This window comes from Ascaphus truei, chromosome 6 (assembly GCF_040206685.1).
Source record: "Ascaphus truei isolate aAscTru1 chromosome 6, aAscTru1.hap1, whole genome shotgun sequence".
NCBI lineage: Eukaryota > Metazoa > Chordata > Amphibia > Anura > Ascaphidae > Ascaphus > Ascaphus truei.
This window is the reverse complement of record NC_134488.1, coordinates 6,689,541-6,702,248: the sequence shown is the minus strand read 5'-3', so window position 1 is coordinate 6,702,248 and position 12,708 is coordinate 6,689,541. Positions and strand designations below refer to the sequence as shown.

General features: G+C 39.8%; 2 protein-coding genes across 5 annotated transcripts in view; both read right to left on the bottom strand.

Annotated features, from left to right (window-relative positions):
- TMEM45B (transmembrane protein 45B) overlaps positions 1-6,144 on the bottom strand; it is a 51,762-nt gene extending 45,618 nt beyond the window's left edge. The window contains exons 1-2 of one of the 4 annotated variants that reach the window (XM_075603336.1): positions 5,963-6,144; positions 4,633-4,803 (exon numbers count right to left, since the gene is read on the bottom strand). The gene's annotated coding sequence lies outside the window, so the exon portion shown is untranslated. The remainder of the gene's footprint in view (positions 1-4,632; positions 4,804-5,962) is intronic. The other 3 variants (XM_075603337.1, XM_075603338.1, XM_075603339.1) reach the window with 3 other exon arrangements.
- LOC142498001 (uncharacterized) lies at positions 3,250-12,115 on the bottom strand. Its single transcript, XM_075606509.1, has 3 exons — positions 11,907-12,115; positions 11,004-11,528; positions 3,250-3,329 (listed from the first exon to the last, which is right to left on the bottom strand). Exons 1-3 carry the CDS (start codon positions 11,992-11,994, stop codon positions 3,250-3,252), a joined length of 693 nt encoding a protein of 230 aa, XP_075462624.1. The 5' UTR covers positions 11,995-12,115.
- Positions 12,116-12,708: the final 593 nt, after the last annotated feature.

The following is a 12,708-nucleotide window of genomic DNA, read 5'->3' as shown; positions in this document are numbered from 1 at the left end:
TCAGTTATTTTAGTGAGGGCTGTTTCCGTGGAGTGAGCAGTGCGGAAGCCAGATTGTAGAGGGTCTAGGAGAGAATAGGTGTTGAGAAAATGGAGCAAGCGAGAGAATACAAGACGTTCAAGGAGTTTAGAGGCAAAAGGCAGGAGGGAGACAGGTCGATAGTTAAAAAGACAGGTAGGGTCAAGCTTGCTGTTTTTGAGTAATGGTATGACTGTTGCATGGTTGAAGGAGGATGGAAAGGTTCCAGAGCAGAGGGAGGAGTTAAAAATGTGTGTAAGCGTAGGGATTATTTTAGGAGCAAGAGGTTTTAGGAGATGGGAGGGAATGGGGTCAAGAGGGCAAGTGGTAGAGGGAGAAGTGACGATCAACAGCAACACATCCTCCTCTGAGACAGTGGAAAAAGAGTCAAGGAAGGCAGGAGGAGAGTTAGGAAGAGGTGTAGGATGGGAAGAAGAAACAGAGGGGATGTTCTGACGTATGGATTCCACCTTTTCCTTAAAATAGTCAGCAAAGTCCTGAGCGGAGTACATCAGTTTTCATTAAATTAAATGCCAGGGCAGGCATGAGGCCTCTGTAACTCCCTTAGCTGCTCTCTGCTGGGTCTTCGGAGGCACGTCGCCATGGCAACCCGGCGTCACATGACGCAGCGCGGTCAAGTGACGTGACGCGTCGCCATGACAACGTGCGTCAAATGATGTGGCGGGGTCACGTGACCTGACATCACATGACCCGCGGCATCATTTGACGCCGCGTCGTTGGAGACAGGGGGCGCGAACGCTGCGGCTGCCGGGCAGGGGTCGCAGCTCAAGAAGTTTGCGCACCCTGGCCTGGCATACAGTGCTTCCACTGCAGCAAATGATTCTGGGAAATGAGATGCAAAGAAGCATATAGTGTCACACCTTTTGCTTTTCAGTACAGCCTGGGTTAAAGAAGTGCATAGCCAGTAACCCTACTCATAGGCCTCTGTTTCAACCTTTTGTGTATTATCAGTGTGAGGCTGGTTTTACTGGCTTTGCAATGTGAAGCTGGAATAGGTTTCAACCACACCTTCATTATTGAAAATCTGTTATTTTGTAACTATATTGATGTCAGAATGTTGCTCTTCTTTGTGCTTCAGGGTTGTTATTCAATTTTACAGTCACCTTTTCATGCATTTATTTGTTACTTTTAAAAGTCTATTGATTAATGGTATATTCCAAGTGACAATGGTGGGGCAGATGAAAGCGCTTTGTTTGAAGTGAACTGTGGAAAAAAATAGTGGAACTGGTGATTTAAAGAGGCAATACAAGTCCTCGATTTTTTTTCTTTTCTTTTTTTGCAGTTTTTTAATTTTTTTTAAACATAGGTTGAACAAGCATAGCAGCAGGGGGTGTTCAGAGCTGAATCCCATGCATTTCAGCTCCAGGGAACCCTGCTTCTGTAGATACAGACCTCCTTGGGGGTGCTGGTAGTCACTCTGCTCAGCTAGCAAGGTTCATGTAATGTCGGAATGTCTGAGTGTCAAAGCTCCCGCACCTTGCGGGCCAATAGGAAGCCGTGATGTCATCAGGTGCAGCTTCCTATTGGCCTGTGTGACTCAGAAGCTTTCAGCTTTACAGAGATACTGGCACCCCCTTTGAAGGAAGTAACGTCCCATGGGGGAAACATGTGAACAGAGCAAGTACAAAATCTTTATTGAATCATCTGCAACAGGATCTCACACAGACTGCAAGAGGAACCTTTAACACGTTTCGTCCCTTTGCTTGTTTCAACACTAGTTGTTTTTCAGTCTAGCACCAGAGGGGAGATATTCTAGCTTATTGAGGGGGTCCGGGTGTTCCTACATTATAGGTGATGCGTTAATCCACTCACATTGCTATCACTCCTATATCCCTCCTCAAAATCAAAGCATTACATGACAAATTAAGAAATCAACTTTCTATTTTCAAAGCCTGATTTAAACGTCAACCCATCTCTAATACAACTAGAAAAGGTAGGGTTTGACCCCAATGTATCGAGGCTACTAACCAGGCACTATGGAGTGTGTCTTGGATAGAAGGTTGGACGCCAGTGTAATAAGCAATATAGGTAATAAAATAAATAATGAGGGCACCTCCGATACTAACAAGGGGAGTGGGGCACTGGAAAACCGGTAGAGGTACGAGGGGACACCTCCCGAGGGGGCGCCCCCAAGTAAATCACGGCCCGGCTACCAATAAAACCTCACCTGTCTCCCCTGTGTACCGCGTGGAGGTCCCTTAAAAGCCATTCCTGTTTACAGCGGGAAGCTTGATCCAGAGGCTCTGTAAGCTGGAATCCCGCTGTTACTGGCGTCTGCGTGCTCCAACCGGATATGACGTCACAGGTAAGAAAAATTGAATACTTTCGTGGTTCACAGCACCTTCCACAGCCAACGTATGAATATAAAAAACTTTATTGGCAACCAGCAATGTAAAAGTCCTGGTTTGGACGAAACGCGTCAGAGTGATCATGCTGATGTACATTGCTGGTTGCCAATAAAGTTTTTTATATTCATACGTTGGCTGTTGAAGGTGCTGTGAACCACGGAAGTATTCAATTTTTCTCATCTCTAATACAAGTTTCATATGGATGATTATTATTGGAATTGATTATTTGATGCGTTACATATATTTTTAACAACATTTTTGGTGAAACTATTTGTATGCACACTCTTGAGCATAAACACAGGAGCCCAGGTGCTCTGATTTTTTCTACCACCCTCTTTGAAGATCTGTTTCTTGGGAAGAAGGGGGTCCCCGTGGCTGAAATTAATGGGGTTCTTCAAACGTATGCTAAAGAAAAATAAATAAAGTGCACGAATTGCTCTTTTAATGCAGGAGATCATAATACGGATGGAGGGATACTTACAGTGTTAGTAAGAAATGTTCAAAAAGTTTATGCTGCAGGAAACAAAGAGCATAGATTCTTTCTATACAAGTCCTTTATTGTTATTGTTACTCTAAAAAAGTGAGGCGGGAGGGAAAGGGGGGGAAGGAAGAGAGGAGAGAAGGGGGAGGTGGGGGTGGGGGGTGAAGGTGGGAAAAAGCGAGAGGTGAAGTGTAAGAGAAAGAGGGGGGAGGGGGTTTGCAAGGCCACTGACATGAGGGGCCTGATGGAAACTTTAGTCCTGGGCACCATGAAAGCTGTCGGCGGCCCTGGCTGCAATACCCGGTTTTAGTTTTGTAAATGTCCTGGGCGTTGTGGTTAGACCCGGGAAGGGGAGTACTTTATACAGGTAGCGTAGAAACCTCAAAGCAAAGCAGACATATTGGGGATAAAAGACAGGAATCTGCATTGAGCAGATATACCTCCTTTGTCTTCAAACCCAGCTGTCAAATAACAGAAAAGGCAAAATGAAGGCAATCTGGTTTTTCCAGCTGCTCAACCTCTATCTCTCAAAACTGCTATTACTAGAGTAGCATAAAAAAATGCAACAAAATGTTTCTAACAACAATGTAGCACATAGCTACAGTCAGGAAACACAACGTGGGAAAAAAACATGGCAATGAACATCTTCTATGCCAGACATCCTGTAACATCATGTATAACCAGTAACAGGAAAATAGGTATATTGAATAAGATCAACCACTTCAGACAATTCAAAGCACTAGTTGGAATACAATTGCATAATCCTATTTCTTGTGTGTCCCCATAATATGGTCTCCCACAGGAGAAGGATAAAAACCACTGGTCTAATGGTATCAAAAATCCCATCTAATATCTTCCAATAATAAGGAAACCTTGTGATAAAGGGCTTTAGGTCATGGGGCAGCAGGTGCAGGCAACATACTAAACTATCACACATTGTACATGCCACAATACCCTGCACATTTCTTCTTCCTACTGTTCTATCTTTTCTAAAAGGAAAGGATTTTTTTAGTCCAGCAGTGTATAAATATCTATATAACATAATCATTATAGTGGGCGCTGCTGGTAATTAAATGGTGTATGGTGGTGAAGGTTATAGACAAGCTCTCCTTTTTTTCATGTGTAAACCCACAATTGCATTTTATTTTTTACAACAAAACTACATAGCTGATTCAAAGTAGCAATTTCCATGAAATCATTCCTTTTCCTTTTTTTATCCTCTTCAAAACCAGAAAGCACCTGGTCTTATTTATCACTGGGAGACCAGAGTTCAGGACATATTAAACTCTGAAGACCCAGAAGTAAAAACTAGGAATGCTGCATATCTGCTATTTCACTGAGTTATCATCAATAACCCTGGCGGTTTAAATGTGGAAAGTATTAGGACTATAGAGCTTAATATCTGGGCTTTAAGTGGTAAAATAGCCCAGACTCTGCTCTGGGAGCGCTATGTACATTAATGACGCTATATAAATAAAGACATACATACACACAGTATATACACACACATACTATATATATATATATACAGACAGACATACAGTACATACACCCCCCCCCCCCCCACACACACACACACTATCAGTGGGTACTCAATTTGTATACATGACTACATTAAATCATTTTAACAAATGCAAAATAGATACATTAGATGGACTATAAAAGAATAGAAGGCCTCGCTCCTCAACCCCACAATAAACATATCTTGTAACTCCTTCAGCGCTGCAGGTCTCACAGCTAGTTTTCCTTTATTGCAGCTCTCACCTTTAATGTCTCCTGTCCTGGGTCCTGGGTCCTGGGTCCTGTGACAGTGGCAGGTACAGTCCTGTGTAGTGAGATTTTATAACTGCTTTGGATAGTTTTGTACCTGTTAGCTGGAAGATGAATGAAGCTGACAGCAACACACTATGGTTACAGATGGTATTGGTGGCACTGCTTGGAGGGGAAAGGTGTAATTTCACAACCTTTGCACTGGTTAACGCAACAGGTGAAGTAAAAGAGGTGTGTTCAGTTTCCACAGCTCATAAACTGTCTGACAGATTTCTCCCTACATTCGTGTATACATATGTACATAACATCATCATTATAGTGGCCACTACCAGTAATTAAATGGTGTATGGTGGTGAAGGTTAAACACAAGTTCTCCTTTTTTAAAATATGTACTGTAAACCCACATTTGTATTTTATTGCTTAGAACAAAACTACATAGCTGATTTAAAGTAGCAATTTCCATCAAATCATTCTTTTTCTTTTTTGTATCATCTTCAAAACAGGAAAGCACCTGGTCTTATCTACAGTATCACTGGGAGACTATAGTTCAGGACATAGTAAACTCTGAAGACCCAGAAGTAAAAACTAGGAATGCTGCATATCTCCTATTTCACTGAGTTATCATCAATAACCCTGGCGGTTTAAATTTGGAAAGTATTAGGACTATAGAGCTTAATATCTGGGCTTTTAGAGGTAAAATAGCCCAGGCTCTGCTATACTGGAGTGCCCTGTTCAGGTAAATTAAAATGTAAAAAAATAAAATCAATGAGAAAAGGAATTATTTATATAAATGCTACATGTTTATCTATCTTACTGTTTGTATTAATGTTGTACTGTATCTTGTCTAAGAAAAATACACGACATGTTTATTTTTATACAGTTGAGTAAGGTGTGTGAAGCCGTATATATATCTATACATCTATGTGTATATGTATACACACACACACATTATATACATCTTGAGAAAGGTCCCAAAAAGGGAGAGCGAAACATCGATGAATGTACTGAAATAAACTTTTTGCAATATAGCTACATTACCTGCGAGTGCCTGCTAGCTGCATGCTTGTGTGTGTCTATCTATAGGTGTGTGTTTATATGTGTGTGGATATATATAGACACACACACATACACCTACAGTACACACAAGCACACACTATCAGTGAGTACTCAATTTGTATACAGTACCTGACTGCATTAAATAATTTTAACAAATGAGGGACTATAACATAATAGAAGGCCTCGCTCCTCAACCCCACAATAAACATATCTTGTAACTCCTTCAGCGCTGCAGGTCTCACAGCTTTTCTTTTATTGCAGCTCTCACCTTTAATGTCTCCTGTCCTGGGTCCTGGGTCCTGGGTCCTGTGACAGTGGCAGGTACAGTCCTGTGTAGTGAGATTTTATGACTGCTTTGGATAGTTTTGTACCTGTTAGCTGGAAGATGAATGAAGCTGACAGCAACACACTATGGTTACAGATGGTATTGGTGGCACTGCTTGGAGGGGAAAGGTGTACTTTCACAACCTTTGCACTGGTTAACGCAACAGGTGAAGTAAAAGAGGTGTGTTCAGTTTCCACAGCTCATAAATTGTCTGACAGATTTCTCCCTACGTTCGCAAGTCAAGGTTTACTTATTAGAGTTTTTGGGGCCGATTCACTAAACTTCGATAAGAGGATTTAAGAACGCAAAGTAATCTTTAAGTCCGATAAAGGCTGCACTGCAATTCACTAAGCAGTGATAACACCGCTTTATCGCCCTTAAAAGGCATTTTTTCAGCCCTCTGCGCAAAATGGGCACGATTAGGCGAATGCGCTGATTTTTGCCAGTACTTGAGATTCACTAAGCAGCGCTAAGTGAATCGAAAAGCAAAAGAAAGACGGTGCAAAACAGCGCTAAAAATAACAATACCCCTATTGGGACACAAGTGAAATACAATTGAAATAACAATGGTGGCAGCCAGACAGATACTGACAGTACAGTCAGTGGGATGGCATAAGGAAAAAAGAGAATGCCGGCGCCAAATGTGACAATAAAAATATATAAAAATATATATATATAAAAAGTCCAAACCAAATAAGTGGTAGTCCAATTGATGTCCTTAGATGGTCAGTGGGTGAACAAACGGACTGTGGAATCTCTCCAAGGGATGGTGGGATATGTGAAAATAAAAGAAAATTAATTATGGTGCAGTATATCAGTCAATGCAGATATAAAACCATGAAACATATAACATTAACAACACAATACAAACATAACACACTAGACAAACTAACATTAGCACAAGCCAGACTATAAAATAATGAAAAGCTATTTATTAACAACTATTGCAGGGTTCCGTGGTATGCAGACATCAATCCGGGGGTGGGGGGTAAAACCGTTGCCCTACTCACACGATTTAGAAAGTTTTCAAGCAGTGAGGCTGGAGACACAGTCCTTGGTTGTCGCAAGATGGCGACCGGAGTCTTCTCACTGGCGTCCCACGTGACAGGGATGCAGTGTAGAGCCGCACGGGCCGCAGGAGCTGTACCACCAAACGGACGTGACGTCACGCTCCTTCCTCCTTCTGTCGAAGTCCTGTCCTCTTGTTAGTCTCGTCCCCCACAACACAAACCAGGATACTGAGCTGCTACTACCGGGAACCACAACTCCAATTCTATAATCAGTTCTTCCCAACGCGTTTCATGCGCATGCGCGCACTTTCTCAAGGGATGTCACTGCCCCTAGGTCTGGGTGGTTTTAAATACCCATGGTCCATGCTTCTAATTGGTCAAAAATTAAACATGGTGATAATTAACCACATAATTACCAGGATAGGGGTAGCGAACTACAAAGCCTGGCTAGCATACATATATACATAAAAATCACAAACCTACACAACATAAAACATTAAAAACATATAAAAGTTACTAAAAAGTCTAAAAATATAAATAATGAATGAAGCTTACAAGAACAAATAATATGTTATAAAAAGGCCTTCAATTCAAAATCTATATTTAACCCCTTCGGTGAGAGTGTTTTCAATTCATAGATCCAGTATGCTTCACGCATACTGGCATGATTGAGTCTACTCCCCCCTCGTGGGTTAGCCTGAACCTCCTCAATGGCTTGGCACCGTAAACCTGTGGGGTTCTTATTGTGATGTAAAAGAAAATGGTGTGAGACACTGTGTGTGACCAGTCCCTTTCTTATATTGTAGACATGCTCATAGATACGTCTCTGAAAAGTCCTCCCTGTTCTGCCAACATACTGCAAGCCACAAGGGCATTGCAGCAAATAAATGACAAATGTTGAATGTCAGTTAATGAATGTTTTAATTGGGTAGCTCTTAGAGGTGACTGTAGATGTAAACTGTCTAGCATTTATGCCAAAGGAACAGGCCACACACTTGGCACAAGTAAAGAAACCCTTTAGACTCCCTATTCTGTTTGTGCTGTTTAATGGGACAGCTGGGAGCCAATTTAGATTTTAAATTATTGGCCTTGGTGAATATTATATTAGGTTTTTTAGGAAGAATGTCCACCAACACTTCGGGGCCTATGCAGAGAGCTGCGAATACATGGCGTTGTGCATGTATTCTCCAAGAATTGCTTCCTGTATGCAGAGAGCCGCGTGTGTATGGCGAATAAACAAGAATTCGCCAGGAGAAATTTAAAGAGCTTGAAATCCGCCAAAGTGTTGGCGAGAACACTGTTTTAGAGTAAGATCGCCATGTTGTTAATACCGCCATATGCAGTAAGGGATAATTGCATAAATTCGGCATTTCGGAGTGACTGTCGGCGTTGAACACGGCAAATGAGAACGCCACGAAAAATCGGCAGTATCTGTTGCGTGACATGCCTTAAATTGCTGTCAGTAACACAACTGACACGAAACAGCAGCTGAGAATCTTACTACACGTTAACTATTTTGTAACCCTGTCCCCTGTAATTAAAACATATTGCAGAAAACCAATAACTTCACAAAGGGTTAAAACATATATATATATGCATATAAGCTATATATAGCATCAATGAACACCCCCCCTCCCTGTCGGCAAGTTTATCAGCTGATCGCTAGCAAAACCTATTAATGAAAGTTCATAAGTCAGCTCCCTATTTGTTTAAAATAATACAAAACATAGATATGTAAAATATTCTTGTTACCACGTTCAGAATATAACAAAAGCCCTGGTGAACAGCATTGCCTTCACATGTGTCTGAAATTTAAAGATGTGCCACAGGCAAAAAGATAACCCTGTCACAAGTGTCATACTGGCTACTCAGTTATAAATGCATCAACATAGTGCAAATGTGAGTACATGACAATAAATAAAGATGTCTTAGTTATGATGTTTCAGAACATGTACACAAAGATGTGGTCGTCGAAGAAGGTCAAACAAATAGGAATGTCGTTGTAAAAACGTGCCAACAAATTATCCCCATACTTAAAACAATGTTAACACGTTGTAATGTAAAAAGAATACACACAAGTTTGCCATATTAACAGTACTGTCAGTGGCCCACTGTGTATGCTCCTGATTATTTCCATGGGAGACATATGTTTTTAAAACATTTTCATCTTACATTGTCTGCAGGTAAGTACCATGCTAACAGTAAGGATGTAACAGTGACAAGAGCATGTAGAAACTGGGAAAAATACAATAGTGCATAATGTATATTGGTATTAAGTAAGAAATATATCATTGATATACACATTAAAAGCTATATATATATATATATATATATATATATATATGTCTATGTAAAAATAAAAAGAGTTATGCATATGTTATAATATTTGTGTTGTGCAAACGAAAGGCTATGGCAAAGGCTATGTTACCGCAGAATGACATGTATTTTTATTGTAGGTACTTTGGGGGTTTCATCAAGGCTCTCTACGTAGCCCTGGTTTGTGTGTTAACGTAACGGTAGGTTTATACTCCCGTGGTTGGGTGTTAATGTGGCAGGGGCAGTATGTCGGCAGAGTGCAGGTGGTTGTAAATGTTTGTTAGATAAGCCTTCAGTAATATATATGTGAGTAATGGTGAAGTGGGACATGACATTTGTAACTTGTAGTTTAATGACTGTTCAGCATTACAAATGTTTTTTGTCTATCAATGGACATTGCAAATAAGAACATCATCCTTGTTTGTGTGGCAAAAATGTGATATGAAAAATTAGTCTTTGCTTTGTAAGTAACGGTTAACTATGTAACCATTGCAAAACCTTAAAGAAGCACCAAAGTAATCATACATAAAAACATCAAGACAGTGATGTATGTTTGTGTTAACATATCTGTCTTGTTGTGAAGTGTTGAACATTTACATTGTAGTCTTGTGTTACACATGTATTGCGTGTGCGGAATATGCGCAACATGAAAGCAGGAGAATAACTATGTAAATTACAGTTCGTGTGATCAACCTTGTGGTCCCCAGAGCAGAGCAGCGTAGTTGTGTTGCTCTGAGACCCACATTTTCAGCCTTGTTAGTGAACGGTTTTGCCGAACTGTGCAACGTTGGACGCCATCTTTAAAGAGCCCACCTCTGTAATAGTAAGTTTTTAAGATGCTGTTCAAACGGCAAAAAGATGCGCCATACAGGCGCCTATAGTCATACATATAGGACATACTGTATGTATGTAGACCTCCCTTACACAGATGTTAAATGGAAAAGTCGTTTGCAAATCATACACAAGAAATTGTTTTCAAAAGTATTTTATTTTCCCTATCTGTGAGCTTTAACACAACACATTAGTATGACATAAATTTCCGTCAATTTCAATACAGACTTTACATGTGGACCCATTGTGTGTCACACATAGATAGCAAAAAATGTTGTTTTTTTACATAAACCTATTAAGTTGCTTGTGATTGCTGTGAAAGGGAATAAACCTTTAACAAGTGTCTGACATAGAAAAAAAAAGTGTATGTTAGTGTTTTGAAAACTTGTACTAATCTTTATGGAGTTCTATAACTATATTTAACGGAGTGTGTGGGAGATATTTACAATGGTGTGTGAAATGAACTTTTGTCATGCTTAAATGAGCACAAAAGACCATACTGATGTTTTCCTTTTTTTTTGCCTGCAACAGTAGTAAATAACAACAATTATGGCTTTTTCTGTGACCATGTTAATAGTCCTGCAACTTTACAGAGGATATTTTTTTTTTTCCTGATACTTTTTTTTTTTTTTTTCCTAGCTTTGCAGGGACACTGGCAATGCACTCACTGCTCTTTGTTTTTTCTCCTTCAGTTTCAGTACATAACAGTGTGCTGGAACATAATTGCTCATGTACGCATGACACTGAAGATGATGGTGTTGCGCTCTCTAACATTGGTGATGTGTAAGGTGTTTCCTTTCCTATGGTTTGTAACAAAGTTACGTCACTGTGCACTGCTAAGGGGACAGATTGATTTTGGGGTGCTGTAACAATGTTATCTGATGAAATAAATGTTGCAGGCTGGTGTGCTGCAATTTCTGCTTCTGTTTCTATTTGTGGCTCTATGTTCTGTTGAAACACATCATGAGCCTCCAAAGTACCAACATATGTTGATGGTAAAAAGGATGTGACAACTGTTGAACTGTGGAGGTCATTTTGTTTAAGTAAGCAGTGTACAATTGCCTCCATATATGTGTTATGTTTGCGTAGCTCTGCAACTGTACTATTTATCAGTTTTTGTACACCTTTTATTTCTGTCACCATTTTTTCATGCACACACAGTAGTTGCCTATGTCTTTCTTCGTTGCTTTTCAGCAAACGTTCCTCTGCTTCTTGCAAGGACTGCAGTTGCTGCTGGTGGTCACTGTCACTCCGGACACTTTCTGCCGTTGTAGGCCTTGCAAATTGTATGTGACCATCACATGAGTCCTGAGACACATTTCTTAGTGTTCTGCTCCCTTCACTTTGTACGTCTGTATGAAACAGAATATTTCATATTACTTTAACACAGAGTGAACAGTTCATAAGACTGTAGTATGTTTATAAATGTAAGAACAAATGCGTACACATGTATAGTATGGTCACACCATACCAGCAATAGCAACATTAAATAAATAGTTTTATTCTTTATGAAGATAGCATAGCATCCTATAATGCTATAAAAACGTCTACCAATGTTATTTCTCTCCTTAAATAAGTAATTACATTTTACATTATATATGATTAATATTAGAAGGAAATAAGTTTGCCTTTAATAACACAATTGTTATATGACATTGCTATACAAGGACCATAAATTAATATAACCGTTTGTAACAGGTTATAGAATAAATTGTTATATTATAAGTCACCTTCAAAATCTGCAAGCGAGTTATCGGGGGACACCAATTCTGTGTGCATGCTGTCTGCTGGTGTTCCTGCTTGTTCATTGTCAGTCATATCTGCTGGAGATACAGGGAATTATGCAATTTATACATGCATTATGAAATCTATTTTAAGCTATACTGTTATTGCAGTACAGTTATTTTATTAAGTAGGTCTTATGTATAGAACAGATGTTAAATTTTTTTGTTTTTCCCCAGTCACACTAGTGATGATCTGTAACATGCCATAAAGTTACAAAGTACTAAGGTATTGTAACCGTTTTGTTTTTCTTTACGTATACTCTGCAACATAGGTATGTAAACATTTATCTTTATGTAGCATTTAATGATTATAATGTTGCCACAAAAAGGTCAAAAAACACTGTTGACATTACATACAGAGATGATAGCCAGTTTCTGTGTGATGCTTTTTATAACTTGTTCAATGGCATAGCATTTGTTAACTATAATGTATTGTACACATTATAAAATAATTTAACATGTTTCACCTTCCTGCATTTCTTTGTCGTACACGCCTATATCAAAATCCCCTTCCAATCCTTCCACTTGAATACTAGGCAACTTTGAACTTAGCTGCTCCTCCAGTGCCGTTAGTTTTAAATGTAAAGCAGGGGGGCCTCCCCCTGTTCCTGCGGCATGCGCATTAATTTTTTGCAATTTGACCTTTAAATTCCGTTTAATGTCGTCAAAACGTTTGCGACAATTATCGTGAGATCTCACTTGATTCCCACAACCTGACACGGATTCTCGGATGTTCTTCCACAATTCT